We start from the raw sequence: 17,084 nt of genomic DNA, 5'->3' as shown, positions 1-17,084 counted from the left end.
GCCCCATCCCAGGCGGCGGGGAGGGCTTCTCCCAGACGCGCCCCGCTCGGGCGTGGGCAGTCCTGGCTCCGCCCCTCCGGCCACACGCGGAAGCCCCATCGTTCTGGCCCCGCCCCGACCCCACCGCCCCCTGGGCCCGCCCCTCGAGCCCCACCCCCTGCTTGCACAGTCGGATTCCCGGTTCCCGGCGGGGTCCCCACTCACGTAGTCCATCTCCTCCTCGTCCTCTCCGCGATCCCGGCGGTCGTCCATCTTGGTGAAGACGTCCTTGGCGATGCTGGGCATCCTGCCGTTGCAGTCTTCGTGCCCGGGGGCCGGGCCCGCTGCCCTCCAGGCGGCCCTCGGGTGGACGCCCAGGGCGGGCACCAACTCGGCCAGGTCCACTGAGTCCCTGGTGTCGAGGGACAGCGTCCGGCGGTGGTGGCGGTGGCGGTGCGCCAGGTGGGGTCCATGGTGCGCGTGGTGGGCGTGCGGGGCGTGCAGCGGCGCAGTGCGCGGCGGCCCCTCGTCCCGGGCGCCCTCGCAGGTCCGCGCGCCGCTGCGCTCCGCCGAGAGCAGAGACTCGTGCTCAGCCGAGGGCGGCTTGTGCTTGAGACTGTTCCAGCTGGAGCGGCGGCTGGCCCAGGCCCCGCTGCGGCCCCAAGGTCCGTAGTAGGAGCTCCGGGAGCTGGACTGCGGGGAAGCGGGGCTGGGTCAGTGCCCTCGCGCACTCCGCACTCCGCGGTGTGAGGCCGCCGGCCAGCCCCGCTGTGGCTCTAAGAGGGTCCCCGCCTGGCTAGCGGGTGGCGGAATGGGTTAGGGCTCCTCTCCCTGCCCTGCGCCTCATTCCACCCACATGGACAAGTCCCCCTGGAGGTCTCAGCCCTCCCTACCACCTTGCTTCCCCTGAGGAACTATGGCAAGTTAGGGCCATCTCCGCATTTTACAAGGAAACCGGGGTTCGGAAGAGTGCTAATTTGCTCAAGGCACACAGCTCAGAGGTGGCCGAGGCCAGATTCCAGCTCCAACCTTATACATTGCTACCAAGGTGAAACCAAGTCCTGCGCACCACACCCCATTCATTCCTGTTGCCAGGTCCTGCTCTGGCACTGGACACCCAGCAGTGTGACAGATGTGGTCCCTGCCTGGTTTGGGCTAAACCTGTGCACCTGAGTGAGGCTGAAGTGCCCAGCTCTGGGGTCCCTCAACACACACCCCAGTGGAGCGGCCCTTCTGGACAGAGCCCCCACCCCATAGGACTCACCAGGGAGCGCTGATCATAGCTCATCCTCCCCAGGGACATGACGCTGCTCTTGCGGGAATCCAAGGCCACCAGCATGGGGTCTGGCTGCAGCGAGAGGCGGGGTGCAGGGCCCACAGCCCCAGCAGGACCCAGGTGCCCACCCAGTGGAAGACTGGGGTCCAGGTGCCCATTGGGGGTCAGGGGAATTGGATAGAGCTTGGGATCTGGAGAAGCAAGAGGGAGACAGAGGAAGGCACAGATGGCGGACAGCAGAACAAGAGCAGAGGTAGTCACCAGACAAAGAAACAGAAGTGGGGCGCTTTCCTGGGGAGACCTCCTCCACCAGGAAGCCCTCTGGGTTGTACCTCTCCTGCACCCTGCCTGTGCGGCTCTGTGCAGAACCTTGCCTTTGGTGATCAGATCAAGGGGAGAGAGCACCTGGCTCCCTGGCCCACTGCAGAAAGCAAGGCAGAAGGTCTGCCAGGGCTACCCAGAAGACACTGGGCTTCGGTTGACAGTGGCTTGGCCCATGCTGCCTACGGGTGCCAGAACCAGAGCCCAGGCCACATCCAAAGACCCCATGGCTCTACCCAAGAGGCTGAGTGAAGGGAAGCAGGTAGGCTGCGGGTAGCCCTGTGGCTGGGACCTGGAGGTCCGTGAAGGTCACGGTCCTCTTTTTGAGATTTAGCATTTCTTTCAGTTATAAACATAAAAAACGAACACAGAGAATTAGCAATCTCTGAGCCTGGGGTCCAGGGGAAGCGGATGCTGTGCCCCGGGCCCACCTGGGTCTCCAGTGAAAGCGCCTGGCCCCCAGGTGACGAGTTGGAGGCCTGTTTACCTCCGCTGCTGTCCAGGCCCTCCTGGAACTTGTCGAACTCCTCCATGTTGGACGAGCTCTGGTCCTCATCTGAGTAGGAGCGGTTGGCGTCCCCCTGGGAGATGGGCCCCGTGTCAGAACACAGGTCAACTCCCTGCGTTCCCACCCTCCTTCCCTCTTGAATTTGTCAATGGGTATTTCCACTCCTGTTTTACAGATGGGGAAACTGAGGCTCAGAAAAGGGAAGTGAGGGGCCCGCATCCACCTGACTGGAAGTATTCCCAAAGCCTTGGAGAACGGAGGGAGCAGGATCCAGAATTCCAGGCCTCGGGGCTCTAGAATCTCAGAGATGGAGAAACCTAATCCTGCACCACTGGGGAGAAGCAGGAATCCTGGAGGCAATCTCCATCGCGTGCGGGCTGTGGCGGGCGTGCCCACCTCACTGGTGGCCCTCCTCTGGGGATAGGTTACAGCCCTCCCCCACCCAGGCCCCCTCTCCCTGCCTAGTGTCTTGCAGGCCCCTTGGAGGTGCTTCCTCTGCCAGGGCTGTGGTCACCTCAGCCTGGAAACCCTCCACCAGGATGGCCACCAGCAGGTTGAAAAGCACATAGTTGCCGAAGGTCATGAGAGCAACAAAGTAGAGGGAGGCCCAGGGGGAGGTGGAGGCCATGCCATTGTAGAGGACGACGTTCCAGTCCTCCTGGGTGAGGATCTGTGGAGGGAGAGGCGAGTCAGTCCTGAGGTCCCTCTGGGCCACCTCTATCTATGGGAATGGGTGGGCGCTGTCAACCTCAGCCCCGTCCCCCCCAGGTCTGCTGCCCAGGGTCCCCTCCCCTGAAACACACCTACCTGGAACACCGTGACAATGGCCCAGAGCAGGGAGTCAAAGTTCTTCCTGTCGGGAACCGTGTCTCCCGTGTCTGTGCGGAGGCTGAACTTGCAGCCAAAGATGTGCATCCCGAGGATGCTGGGGGAGGGAGGGAGGGAGGGCTTCACATCCACTCTGCTCTCGCCTGCCGCCTGCTTTGGTCTCAGGCAACACAGTCAGATGGGGAGGTGGGGGAGGGTGGCCGTGTTGGTCCCATTTTCCAGAGGAGAATACTGAGGCTCCACGGGAAGAACCTGCCCAGAGACACAGGGACACGCTCCCCATGCTCCTGCCCACAGCCCTGGCTGGCCCTGTTGGTGTGGTCCCGTGGGGGCAGGGCTCACCTGAAGATGAAGATGAAGAGCATGAGCAGCATGCAGAAGGTGGCCACGTTGTCCATGGTCTTCATGAGCACCACGAGCTGGCGCCGCAGCGCAGGCATGAAACGCACCAGCTTCAGCACCCGCAGCAGCCGGAAGGTGCGCAGCACCGACAGCCCGCCGTCTGCCTGCCCCACGATCTCCCAGATGCTGTGGCCAGCCGGTGGGGGTGCGGGGCCAGTGGGAGGCCGAGAGGGGAGGAGGGCACGGGAGGCAGGAGAGGACAGGAGCACAAAGACAGAGAGCTTCCGCTCGTTCACTAATTCATCCACCCAACAACTTGCTGGCTGCGGCTCCAGGGACCCCCACCAAGAAGTCATGGCGAAAATCCAGGCAGTCCATAAACATCACTGTCCTCTCCTGAGATTTAATGCTTCCTCTGATTACCAATGTACACAGCAAATCACAGAGAATTAGCAGTCTCAGTGACTTTGTGGGCAATCAGAATAACAGATACCTTTATGTCACAGGACAGTGGATGGAAAATTTGTTTATTATGTGCATCCCTCCTTTAGAATGATGATAGCCACAGACCCGACACTACATCTTATTATTTAATGCACAAATCCAGAAACACATATATTGCTAAATCAAAAATTTTTTAAAAAAATATTTGGTTAACTGCGTTTCTGGGTGATGGTTTCCTCCATCATCCTGCGCACCGGCCGGGGCCAGTGCGTTAATCCCCTGCCATGCTGCAGAGTGGGTGTGGGAGGGGTACCTGATGATGACGATGATGCTGTCGAAGATGTTGTAGGGGTTTCGCAGGTAGTCAAAGAGTCCAAAGGCAGCGAGCTTCAGGATCATCTCCAGGGCGAACATGCTGGTGAAGACCACGTTGCAGATCTCCAGGATGTTGGTCAGCTCCTCGGGCTGTGAGGGCATTGGTGTGGGAGGTGAGTGACCAGCAAGCCAGACGCAGCCTAGGCAGAACCACCATCCTGGTTGCTTTCGGCCCACGCACCCACTCTCAGAGGAGGACACTAAGACCCAAGGAGGTCAAGGGAACAGACACCAGCCCCCGACCCCCTCCAGCCACAGACTTCTTCTGCCCCAGATCATTTGCCTTGTGCTTGTTAGCAGCAGGTGATAACTGGAAAATGGCACCATCGGAGAAATCCCTGTGCTTGAGCCAGGCCACGCTGTCAGCCATGACTTGAGGTGAGGGAGGGGTTCCAGGCCTGGCTGGATGCTAAGTGGCTGTGCAGCCCGGGGCAAGTCACTTCCCCACCTCTGAACCTCCCTTTCCCTGCTATAAAACTAGAGGTTAAGCCAGGTGCAGTGGCCACATCTGTAATCCCAGCAGCTCAGGAGGCCAAGGCAGGAGGATACCAAGTTCAAAGCCAGCCTCAGCAACTTAGTGAGGCCCTAAGCAACTCAGAGACCCTGTCTCTAAATAAAGCATTAAAAAGGGGCTAGGAATGTGGCTCAGTGGTTAAGCACCCCTGGGTTCAATCCCCAGTACACCCCCCAAAAACTGGGGGCAAATGCATGACCTCATTCATTCCAAGCTCTTTGATAAAACTCGTGCAAATCCCCGGTCCCTCTCTCCCCTCCGTGGCCCCTCTGGGACCCAGTGAAAAGTCTGGCTTGTGCTCACCACCCCCAGCCCAAGAACTGACTCCCCAGACTACTGACCCTTCTGCTTTATAATGAGGAAACTGAGGTTGGGCAAGGTGGACTGACTTGCTCAGAGCTGCCCAGCAGGGACACAGCAAGGCCAGGCACTGATCCACGTCACACTTCAAGCTACTGTCGCGGTACAGCACCCCACTGAACTCCCTGGCTCCCCAGGCACCCGTTCCTTCATTCCTGCACGCTTTCCACAATCCGAGAGCCCATCATGTGCCGGGCTCGTGCTACAGCAGCAGACACGCGCGCACTCAGGTGCAAATCCCCACAAGCCACAAGCCAACCAGCTCCTGGAAACCAGGGAGCTGAGTGCAGTTTTGGGAACAAGGATCAGTGGAGCCAGGAGGACTTCTGGAGCAGAGACCTAACAGCCGAGAAGAGAGCCAGAGACAGGGAGAAAAGAAGGGTGTCCAGGCTGAGGGCCCCTCCAGAGCAAGGGCAGGGAGGCGGGGGAGCTGAGGACCCAGGCAGGTCACCTCCCGTCCATCAGCACCACCCAGTTCAGCCCAGCCCCTCCACTGAGCCAGGGAACCTCAGAGGCCCGACTTTGATTCCATGTGGGTTAAAAAGAGAAGAAAAAAAAAAAAAAAAAAAAAAAAAAAAAAAAAAAGCCTGCCAGCTTCCCACCCAGTGCCTGGAAAATCTAATAAAACTGCCAGCTCCTCTCAAGCCCAGACAAAAGGAGAAGGCCCCAGTCTCATCTGTAATTACATCTGACTCACAAAAACGGCCCCAAAAGGTGAGTGGGACCCGAGAGGCGCCTCTGTGGATAGGGCTCAGATGCTGGTCTGAGCCGCCAATTTCCCAGCCCACCCAAACCACCCCAGAGATGGAAAGCGCGGGCGCTGGCGGTCTGTGACGGCGATACCCCGCGCTCGGCCACACACGCTGCGCAGGAGCTTCCGACGGTGCCAGCCACGGCTCTCCCTGAAAGGTCACCGGCTCTCCCCCTCCTCCCCCGCAACAGCTGTTTCTCCAGGCAGCCGCACCTGTTAGTCCTCTTCTAATGGACCATCCGTCACTCCGTCACTCCGGAGCACGCTTATGTGGGAGAGAGACAGGTGACGGGAAACCAGGCAGGGAGGCGCCAAGGGGCTGGCTTGGGAAAGGAGGCAGAGACGGAGAGAGATGCACAGACAGCAGACAGACCACTGGAGGTGGCTCGGCCCCACCCGGGGAAGGAGTGGACAAGAGCAGGCTAAGCCAAAGGTGTGGGGACACCAGGGCCAGCATGTCCCGGCTGGATGCCAGGCTTGGTGGCCCCAGGCTGCCCGTCGGGGAGGAACAGATATACATGTGGGCAGGGGTCTCTGAGCTGCCCCGCAGCCCCGCCCTCCCAGCCCCGCCCCCTGATGGACCACCGGGCTTTGTGCAGCCCTTTTCAGGGCCAGGCGTGCTGAGCGCTTTGCCTGCATCCTCTGGTCTAGGCCTCAGTCAGCCTTATGTTGCTCCATTTTACAGGCAGGAAACCCAAGGCTCAGAGAGAAGTGACTGCCAGGGTCACGGCCAGGCAGTGGTGGAGTCAGAGCTTGAGGCGTCACCTCCCTCCAGCCCCACCCCCGCCCCACAGCCCGGGTGCCTTCACCTGCCCACTTGTCTGACGAGGCTCCAGTCCAGCCCGTCCATGCCACTCCCAGGCTAGCGAACCTTTCATGGCTCCCCATTGCTCTAAGGGTGAGCATCACCCTGGCCTCCTGGGCGGTCTGCCCTGTACCTTGTGCACATCTTTTCAAGGACTGGGGGATGCCTGTGCTCCTGGTCCCTGTACTTGTCTGTCTCACTGATGGACGCCGTCATCTTTCAGAATCCATCTCCAGGACCACCCCCATCCACGTCCCTTTCCTGCCTGTAGCCCATGCTGGTACCTCTCTCAGACCCCCACAGGGCCAGAATGTCAGTCACTAAGCCACCCTACCCTCCTTTTCCCAGAGTCACCGAGACCTGGGTTGGCAGTGGCTTGACAGGAGCTGAGAAAGGAGGCCAAAGCAGGACTTGAGCCACCACTGATCCAGAGCCTTGAGTGCAGCGCCCTCGCCAGGGTCAGCCCAACCCCAGGAGGCTCCCTGCTCCTCCCTTTCAGCACGATCCTCTGCTGCTTGTTCTCCACCTTGACCATCTTCAGACCCTAGGGCAAGGTGAGGCTGCAGGGTGGCCTTGCCCAGCTTGGGAAGAGTCATGGGCTTGGCCCTGGTGTTCCAGAAGAGAGGGGTGCTGAGACACACTGTCCTGGGAGCAGCATCTTCCTGATCCATGCCCCGTCTCCAGGCGATTGTCCACTGCTGCCCTCAGCCCCTGGGGCCAAGCTCTGCCCACTGCCCACCAGGCTACAGGAGCCAGCCACGTCACCCGGTGAGGCTCAGTCCCTCTCATCTGCTCAGTGGAGATGAGGCACCCTTCCTGCCCCACAGGACTGCTGGTCACACCAGGAAGAGTTGTGACACTGACAGCAGGTGACAGGGAGGGAACCCGGCTGCCAGTCATGCAGTCACAGCCGCAAAACGCCTGGGTCCGCCTTCCTCCCATGGCTGTCCAGGGGCCGCACATCTCCCCGTTCCTGAGGCACATGCTGACCCCCGTCCCCTCCAGGCGAGTCCCCACAAGGAACAGCCTCCACGACAGGAGACCTGACAGGCAAGCAGCTCCCTGGGGACGGGCTGGGGACGGGATGCAGCCCTCACCCCGTCTCCTCTTCGCCTCCCTTCCCTGCCTCCTCAGCCCTGGGCCACCTCCCTCTGCAGGCGCCACCTCAGTGGGGACTGCTCAGAATAAACCTGGGGGCGGATTATTTCCCGCCAAGCAATGTCTGGGAGCCGAGGAAGAGGAGCAGAGATACCAGCGGGCCCAGGGCAGGCCCCGCATGGAGCTCAACAGAACAATGGCTGCCACTCTGAGATGCTTTAAAAAGAGCCTTTTAAAAATGCTTCCGCCTCCTCACTTTTTCTTTAGCTAATTAATTTTCTAAGGCTCCAGACAGCGGATGGTGCACTCACCCAGGGCTGGGGTGCGAGGCTCCAACCAGAAACTCCCAGCCTTGCTGAAGAGCACCTCTACGCCCCGGGCTTCTTAATGCATTTACCAAAGATGGGGACTCCAGCTACAGGGTGCCATGACTCACCCAGGGCCACCTTGCCAGTCGACAGCAGAACCAGGGTTGGAACCCAAACCCTGCCTACGGGACCTGGCCTTCCTGAGCACTGCCTTCCGAGTGTGTGTGGGGGCGGGGGAGGGCAGGGGATGACACCCACTTGGAGGGCAGCTGCAAGGACTCAGGGACACCAGGTTGACTCAGAGGCTGGCACTTAGCAGGCACTCAGTACATGGCCTCTCTCTGAGGGAGGGGCATGCGGCTAGGGTGCCTGCTTCCTGGGGGCGGAATTCGGTGTGGACCCTACAACTGAGCAGAGCCTCCCCCACCTCCTGGTGCCTGGTGTCCTGAGGAATAAGGCAGCACCGGGGTCTGACTGGGAGACCTGGCTAGGTGGGATGTGGCAAAAGGAGCCAGGGGGACAGACCCTGAGAAGGCTTGGTCAGGGACCACAGCCAAGCCCAAGGCTGAGGTTAGGGGGCAGAGGGAGACCTGCCCTGGCCGTGGTGTCACCTAGGAAGGTGTGGGCACCAGCAAACCCGCCTCCGACAAGCAGCCCTGATGAGTCTGATCTGCCAGTTCCCATGGTGTAAATGCTTCCTCCGTGGCCAGTTTCAAGCTCCAACCGTCTGCCGAATTCCTGAGCAAGCAAACACTGGCCTCGTGGGCTGAACCCTGCAAGCCACTGGCAGGGATGCTGGCCAGCAATGGCAGAGTGGCGTGCGGACACTCAGGCCAGCACTCCAGCCCGCAGCTGCTCCTGTGGGGCCTTCCCAGAAGCGCAGACCCCACTGGGGCCTCCGTGCCCTGCCAGGCCTGGGCCAGGGAGGCAAGGCCAAACTGGAGGCGAGGCACCTGTCTCTCCAGCTTCGCCCGCAGAGGGCCTCCCCGCAGCGCCCCCAAGTCTTTTTAATTAAGCTGAGTGACTGGCAGACCAGCAGCTCCAATGTAGAGCCAGTGGCAGCCCCAGGGGCCGCGTTTGAGCAAATTGAATGGAGCCTGAGCTCGGAGAGCTGGTGAGCGGCGGGTGCGCAGCAGGGCGTGCAGGGCCTGCAGCAGGAGGGCGGTGGGGAGGCCAAGGGAGGACCGGCCTTGCCCCAGGAGGCGGACTCAAGCTGGGCCTCTGGCTGGCCGAGGGACCTCAGTCAGTGACTCCCCTTCCTGGGCCTCAGCATTGTCAGCCGCCAAGTGGGGGTGCCCTCACCAGACCAGGGTATGGGTAAAGGACTGTCCCGAGGCCTGCTGGACAGCAAGTCAACAACTGACATTTTCCCAAGTGGAGCCAGGACTTATCATTGGGGCCGTCACCCCAGAGGTGGCCTGTGGACGGGAGCATGCCTGCAGCTCGTCCCCACCCACGAAGCGCAGTCCTGTCCTTGGAAGCCTCACTCATCTGCTCCCTCAGCAGACACCACATTCCTCCTCCCCTGGGAGTGACCCCGGGTTGGGCACTGAGGCCACAAGGATGAAGTAAAGCCAGCTCCAGCCACAAGCAGGTGGACAAGGCAGCCTGCCTGGGCCCTGCTGCCCTCCACACCCGCCTGCCCGTGCCCAGCACCCATACTGGCCTGTTCGTGGTGCTCGATGCCCATGCTGACGGTGTTGACCAGGATGGCCATCATGATGCCCCGGTTGAAGTACTTGCTGTCCACAATGCCCCGCAGCTTGGCCCGAGTCTCCCGCCACAGGTCCCCACACAGCCGGACTGCCCCCACCGGCTCCTCGTCGTCCTCTTTCCCCAGGCCTGAGGAGGCCCCGTCCTCGCTGCTCCGGGGCCCGTCCCGGTCGGCTTCAGCCTCACCGCCACCGGAGCCCCCGCAGCCCGAGCCCTCCTGGCCCGAGTCAGTGCTGCCGGGGCCCGAGGGCTGCCGGCCTGCCTCGTGCTGGCAGTGTGGGCAGCTGGCAGGGTCGGAGGCCAGCATGGCAGAGATGGGCTGCACCAGCGTGTGGGGCGTTGGGTCCAGGGGGCTGTGTCTCGGGCACAGCTCTGCAAAGCAAGCAGGTGGTGTCAGTGCCCACCCCAGGCCCCGCCTGCCCCGGGCCGCGGGCCTTGCCTGGAGCAAGCCACCCGCTCCTGCAGGTGATGGGCTTCCCCTCTCTGAGCTTCATCAGGACCCCTGTGAAGCAGAGACCAGCAGGCCGCGGAGTCTCTGCGTCAGTACACAACGGGCCTGGGGCAGGTGTCCCTGCTACCTGTCACTTCTGCCCTTGGTGCTGGGCCAGTCACTCAACAGACCCTCCCAGGTCCTGGTCACAAGCCTGGGGGAACTGGGCATGACTGTGAAAGCGTCTGTGTGGAAGGTGGACACTCAGGGTGGCCGAGACGTCCCTCAGCTCTCCGCCTGTGTCTCCCAGGGAAGGGAGGAGGCAGAGCCCTGGGCAGGGCAGGCCGCACTCTGGAAGCCCTCAGGACGTCCCCCCACACAGGGGGAGTCAGGGCTGGATGGGGGACAGGCAGGAAGCGGGCAGGGGCCAGGGCTCACACCCTGAGCAGCCTGGGCGGCTCTGGACCCAGATCCTGGGGTCTGTGAAGCAGGTCAGAGAGGTGGCAGGGAGCCTCCCTCTGGCTGGTTTGGCCCTTCTTTGTGTTTTCCTATATTTTTCTCCATTAAGGGGAAGGCAAAGCCGTGACGTGCGACACCTGCCCTTGGTTTCCACACTGGCCTCCAGACACCTCCCGTCCCCGGACAGAGGCCCGGACGCCGTCATGGCTCTGGAGCCAGCGGCCCTGGGTCATCCCACCTTGGCTCCTGAGGACAGGCCAAAGCCCTTCCCAGCCCTGGACACCCTGGAGGGAGGATGTCTGCGGACCCAGGTGGGGGCCAGAGCCCCTCTGGAAGCCCCTGAACTCCCTGCCCACCAGTTCCAGGAGGGGGTGGGAGGCAGCAGGAAGGCCTCGGAGTGAAGCACCCCCACACCCTCCGCACAGGCGGGAGCCCTCCCTGCCCAGACCCGGCTCCCCTGTCTGCATGCTGGGCCAGCCCACGGGCCACCTGGAGCCTCCTCCAAGGCCACACCAGGATGGCTGGCATCCCAGGATGGTGGGCGGCAGCTCAGAGGACGAATTCTCCTGCCTGGCCTCCCAGAATGTGAGAGCCAGAGAACTGGGCTTCCCATGGCGTGGCCTGGGGCGCTGGCCCCACCCCCACCCCCACAGTCAAGGTCACACAGGGAACAGCGCATGAGATGTTCCTCCACAGCTGCGCCTGTCACCGTCCCAGTGCCTGCCAACCTCTCCACACCCTCTGGGAGAAAAGAGCCAGACCTAGCCCCTCCCCTGCCGTGACGGCCCCTCCTGGGACTGGGTGTCACTCAGCAAAGCCCCGGCTACTCCGACATTCCACGTGACCGAGCGACACCTGGGGCCACTTGAAGTGACTCCCTCACCTCCTTGAACCTTGGTTTTCCCATCTGAAAACGGGGGTGATGTGACCCGTCAGCCCCCTCCTCGGGACTCTTGCCTGCTCTCGGGACACGGGAGGGGGGCCCTTTCCACGCCCAACACAGAACTTTCAGAAAAGACCCAGCAGCACTTGGGCATGAGAAGTGGCTCCCAGCAGGGGCAGAGCCCAGGGTGGCAAGTGTCCCTGACTTGCCAGACTTTCGTGCCAGGTGCCAGCCCTTGTCACTCAGGCATGCTGGTAAGCAGGGGACAGCAGCTGGAACCAGCTGACTGGCGGGCAGCTGCCTCAGTCTTGCACTGAGGTCAGAGCACTGCTCCCTTCCTTCGAGGGTGGCCCCCCGGGCAGAGCCCACGTCTGAGCACAGGGAGATCAGGCGGGAGTCCTCCAGGGCAGGCTGAGTCCCTGTCCTGGGGCGAGCAGGGGCGGGCCCGGGAGGTGGGCCTGGAGCTCCTGGGCCATAAAGGAAACGCTTGGACTGAACTGCAGAGCAGGACCCCAAGGCTTGGGACCCTCTCTCATGCTGGGCAGGTGCGACCCGGTAGCAGCAGTGAGCCCCCAGGTGGCAGCACGCCAGCTGCCGAGCGGGCAGGGCCACTTACTGCAGTGCCTGGGCTCCCTGGCGTGGGGCCCGGGCTTGGCAGGGGCAGGTACCCCTGGGCCCAGGGCCTGGCGCCGGCTCTGCAGGGCCTGGTAGAGGCCCAGCGCTCGCCGCTTGGCCTTGCGCAGGATGTGGCAGACGTACTGGAAGATCTCCTCGTAGCAGTCGCCCGGCTCGGCGTAGCTGGCCACTGTGCTGGAGGACAGGTAGCGCTGCCGCTGCTCCAGCATCAGCCGGTGCTCCCGCTGCTTGGTCTCCGAGAACTGGGTCGCTATGACAACGAGGCACAGGTTGATCATGAAGAAGGAGCCCACCTGTGACCAACGGGAGGAGAGGACAGGGACAGAGGGGACAGTGGGGGCAGGGACGTGGAGGTGCAGAAGGGCCAGCAGGAAGACACAGGGAGAGAGACAGAGAGATGGAGAAAGAGAGTCAGAGATGGAGACCGAGGGAGACAGAAGCAAAAATGGAGAGAGGCGGAGGACGGGACAGAGCAGAGACACGGATAGAGGAAGGACAGCGGAGAGGCAGACGGCCAGAGACAGGCAGAGTGCAGAGAGAAAGAACAAGGGGACACGGGAGAGGGTGGAGGGGGCTCAGAGAGATTCGGGGGGCGTGGGAGACACAGAATTGGGGGAAGAGACAGGGACAGAGAGAAGCAGGGGAGGGTGGAGGGTCCCAGAGAGACAGAGGCACAGACACAGATGGGGACAGGAAAAGATCGCTGAGGCCTTGCTCCGGGGAAGGCGTGACCCAGGCGGCTCTCCAGGTCCCACCGGGCCCATTCCAAGCCAGGCTGCGCTCAGGTCCCAAGGCCCAGGCCACACCCCACCTGGGACACCTGCACTGAGGCCAGAAGGGAGGCTGAAGCCCATCTTGGACCACTGCCCTCTGGCCTAGACCTGGGCTTTCTTTGTGCCTGGAAGGACAGGTGGGAGAGACCACCCAGTTAGCACCAAGGACGCTGCTCCTTACGTCCCCAGCCCCCGTCTCTGTGCTACCAGGGGCCATCCTGGGCACAAAAGGCCTGCCGGTGCTTTTTGGGGTGTGGCACCTCCCCTGGCATTTGCTAACCTCTGCATGAGCTCAGCTGCCACTAGCTGGAAGGGCCAGTCCCTGACCTGTCCTCTGCTCTACCTCCAGCATGACTGGGGACTGCGTGTGGGCCGAGGAGCCCTTGCCCGTGACGCAGCCCAGGCCAGGCGCCTCACCTCTGGGATTCAGGATGGAAGCACCTGACCCCGCCCAGCCAGGGTGAATGGCGGCCTGTTTGTCCAGCTCTGCTCTCCGCAGCTGCCCCGTGCCTGAAAGCACTGGACCCTGGCCAGCTTGCTCTACCCTGGGACAGGACCACCTGGGACCCATCGATATAGCAGCAGCAAGAGCAGCAGGGCACATGGACAGAGCACCAGCTGTGTGCGGGGTTTACAGGCTGGTGCTCTGCCTTCCTGGAGCCCAGGAGCTAAGAGCTATTGGGGACCCCTTGATAAAGCAGCTGCCCAAGGTCAGACTGGGAGTCGGGGGCTCCAGGCCCACCCTGGGTCCCCCTGGAGGAGAGGACGGAGCTTCTCCAGCTCCTCTGGAACTCAAGGCCCCTCTACCACCTCTGTGCTTCGCAGCTCCCCTTCTTCCATCCAGAAGGTTCTTCCCCTGTTTGATACCCTGGCCTTTAAGGCTCAATGCTGGCATCACCTGCAGGGACTCTCACTTCCCCCGCCTCTCGGGCTTCCTCCTACCACAGCACGGGAGCCCTGAACCGACCCTCTGTGCCCAGCTCTCGGCTCAGGGCGGGTTTTCTGGTGATGCACAAACCAGTGAGGGACTGCAGAGCTGACAAAGCTAGGGTCCCCTTCTCTTCTGTGGCGTGTCTCTGGGTCCAAAGCCCCAGCCTCCCCAGGACAGCTCTGCAGCCAAGCCTGTAGCAGGCACATCTTGGGTCACCTGCCAGCTGACCCTGACCCCCCAGCTCAGGATGGGGCTGCCCCAGAGGGCCAAGCATGGCCGCTCCCCCCACCAAGAGCCAGAGAACCGCCCCACAGTGGCAGGGAGTGAGCAGCACCTCCCGGGCGAGAATCACCCTGACACTTTGAGAACTGTGCTGAGGTGAAGCTGCAGCCAGGCATGACAAGGCCACATGAGCTTGCTCTGGGGACCTCAGGCAGAGGAAGCAGCCCGGCTGGCCTGTAAGGGCCGACAGAGCCTCCGGCTCCTAGTTCCCCAGGGGCAGAGCCGCCTTAGAGGCGGGGGTCCCTTGGCCACTTTTCAGAGACCTCCCCACCAGGTCACCACCAGGACCACACTCCTCTCTCCAGCCTGCCCCACACTTCAGCTTCAGAGCATATGTCTTCGTGCCCCAGGAAAGCAGGGACAAGCCAGTGCCCTCGAGAAGCACATCCTGGGGCCACATCCACAGCTAAGGTCAGGAAAAGAACGTCTGCCCAGAGATCCGAGGCGGAGAGCCAGGCAGGAGCCACGGCGGAGCAAACGGCCGACATGAGCAATGAAGGCGCTCGGAAGCCTCCCGCATACCCGCCAGTCACCCGCCTGCAGCCTCCCTCCTCGGGTCCCTGGTCGTGTGTCCTGAGGGGGCCCGGGACCTCAGCTCCCGACACTTACTATGATGAGCAGGATGAAGTAGATGAAGTTGTAGAAGGAGTGGGCGTCCATCACGTAGTACATGATCTCCACCCAGCCCTCCAGCGTGATCACCTGCAGCCAGCACCAAGACGAGAAGGGACAGCCTGAGGTGCACCAGGACCAGACACGCCACCTCTTGGGGGGCAGCCCTCGCCATTCACAAGATACAGGCCAGAAAACGATGGTTCAGAGAGGTGAGGACACTTGCCCAACATCACACAGCCAGGCAGGACTGGAGACAGGACTTCAGTCCTGGTCCCTCTCACTCTGGACCTCACCCTGTTTCCTGGCTACCATGCCAGGGCAGGCGGGCTAGGGAAGCAGGAGCCCAGGGGATCTCAGCTCTACCTCAGCACCTGGGCTACTGGTCCATCCTGGGCCCCAGCTTCTTCCTCGTACACCGGGCTGGCACAGCTCCTGGCATACCTGGGCTATGACTCATTTGAGCCCATTTGCGTGGACTGGACAAGGCTGGTGTGACCGTCTTCCCAGAGAGGGAGGGGGCAGCCCCGGGAGAGACCAACGCTGGGACGTGTCTGCTCCCGGCAAAGCCTGTCCACAGGGCCCCAAAACACGGCCCACAGCTCTGAATCCCAGATCCTAATGCTCCCGGTCCCCATGGCTGCAGGCTTCTCCACTCTGCCTGCTCCAGCCATGACCCTCCTGAGGACAGCGGGAGCTGAGCCTTTACCCACTGTGCACGGGCTGACTGCTGCCTGTCACCTGGCCTATGCTCAGCCACCCAGCGTGATTATACCCATTATAAAGATAAGAAAGCCAAGGCACGGAGAGGTTAAGCAACCTACCCCAAGGTCCTTCAGCCCCTTTCCACAAACAAACCCCACCTCTCCCTCTGCAGAGAACAGGTGTGGGGTCGCGGAGGCACCAACCTTGCCACGTGACGGCGCTCTCTGCCGTCAGGCTAACGTGGCTTTGGCAGGACAGGTGTGCGCTCCCGGTCACAAGATGACCACCGACACGGGACAAAGTGATCTCTGCTGTCACCCCACCAGGAATGTCCTTCCTCCACGTGCCCCGTGGGCTGCTGCCGTGCCTTGCCAGCCCTCTAAGGACAGCACATGTGTCCTCCCTCCCCGTCACGGGACCTCCCCGCTGGGCCCCTCTGCCTCCAGGCAATCTGGGACTCCGCTCCGCACAGACAGGCTCTGCAGTCGGCCGGGGTCAGGTGAAAACCCCCGTCTGGCCATTTAACGGTCCGCCTGTAAAATGGGCCGGGTGCTGCCCATGGTGCCCGCAGGCGGGGGGCAAACGCCGGCCAGGAGGAGCTGCTCCCGGGGGCCCGGACCTGAGCGACCTCACCTGGAAGATGACGATCCAGGCGTAACCGATGTTGTCAAAGTTGATGGCGCCCTTGTGGGGGTTGGCGCTGCCCGTGCGGCACACGTTGTAGTAGCGGTTCCAGTTGACACAGAGGCCGCTGGCGTTGAGGTCCTGGCGCCCCGCCCCGAAGTCGTAGACGTCGTCCTTGGACAGGCAGCACTCCCGGCCCTGCTCCTTGAGTGGGGGGATCTCGTGGCAGCCCATGATGCCATTGTCCCCCGACAGCGAGCAGATGAAGGGCATCTCGTCATCTTCTTCCGGCTGGTAGTAGGGGGGCAGGGCCACGTCCCCTTGTCTGTCCAGGGTGAGGGGAGGGAGGGGTCACTGCCAGGAGGGCGGGGAGAGGGGAGGCCCTGCGGCCCCTGCCTGGGCCCCTCTCCCAGGCACACTGCCAACCCCTTACAGGGTCCCCTCCCCGAGGGAACCGTCCCTGGGCTCCCTGGGACCACACTGTGCCCGCTCCCACGGAGGCCTCCAGGCTCCAGGGCCAGCACACAGCAGGCGCTCACTGAGCGAGCAAGCGCTGAATGCACCAGCCCAGCAGGCGAGGATCCGACCCCTGTGTGCCCCTGCGCTAGCCACTTCTCTGCTGGGATCCAGGGACCAGAGGTGAAGCAGAGCCGGCGGGGCCCACGGGCAGCTCCCCACCCAGACGCCCCGCCCTGCTCTGTGGATCTGCGGTGGCTCGGGGTCCATCCAGGTGGGAGAACTCCAGGCAGGTTCATTAAACACAGGAAGGTGGACGGAAACCCGTCCTACGGGGGCAAAGCACTCCACAGCTGCACCTGTGAGCTCAGCGTGGACCCCGACGGGACAGGAAGGCCCACAGCGCAGCCCACCCAGGACGGAAGCCAAGAAGAACCATGACGAAAGCACCCACCCCAGCCTTTCAGGACAGAAGGCGCTGGTGAGCGTCAGCACACACGCGTGTGCACGGTTAGCAGCCTCTGAGCCAGACAACCCTGGGGGGGCCATTTGGCAACAGTCAGCTTATCACGCCCCACCGGTCGCCCGATCTCATGAAGGTATGGCTGAAACTCACTGGAGAAAGAATGGACTTTTCAATGAGCAGTCCTGGGACAACTGATTGTCCATTA

At 62.3% G+C, this 17,084-nt stretch overlaps 1 protein-coding gene across 5 annotated transcripts in view; it reads right to left on the bottom strand.

The window, feature by feature from the left end:
- Positions 1-17,084, bottom strand: part of Cacna1i (calcium voltage-gated channel subunit alpha1 I) — a 110,844-nt gene that overhangs the window by 22,605 nt on the left and 71,155 nt on the right. For all 5 annotated transcript variants that reach the window (XM_047549160.1, XM_047549157.1, XM_047549162.1 and 2 more), the window contains exons 7-17: positions 15,967-16,282; positions 14,626-14,718; positions 12,011-12,323; positions 9,576-9,994; positions 4,012-4,163; positions 3,255-3,440; positions 2,892-3,009; positions 2,599-2,754; positions 2,064-2,157; positions 1,244-1,446; positions 205-672 (exon numbers count right to left, since the gene is read on the bottom strand). In XM_047549160.1, coding sequence (XP_047405116.1) covers positions 205-672; positions 1,244-1,446; positions 2,064-2,157; positions 2,599-2,754; positions 2,892-3,009; positions 3,255-3,440; positions 4,012-4,163; positions 9,576-9,994; positions 12,011-12,323; positions 14,626-14,718; positions 15,967-16,282 — 2,518 coding nt within the window. The remainder of the gene's footprint in view (positions 1-204; positions 673-1,243; positions 1,447-2,063; positions 2,158-2,598; positions 2,755-2,891; positions 3,010-3,254; positions 3,441-4,011; positions 4,164-9,575; positions 9,995-12,010; positions 12,324-14,625; positions 14,719-15,966; positions 16,283-17,084) is intronic.

The sequence above is a fragment of the Sciurus carolinensis genome, chromosome 4, assembly GCF_902686445.1.
Source record: "Sciurus carolinensis chromosome 4, mSciCar1.2, whole genome shotgun sequence".
Classification (NCBI taxonomy): domain Eukaryota; kingdom Metazoa; phylum Chordata; class Mammalia; order Rodentia; family Sciuridae; genus Sciurus; species Sciurus carolinensis.
Note: the sequence above shows the minus strand (reverse complement) of the source record. Positions and strands in the feature narration are given on the sequence as shown.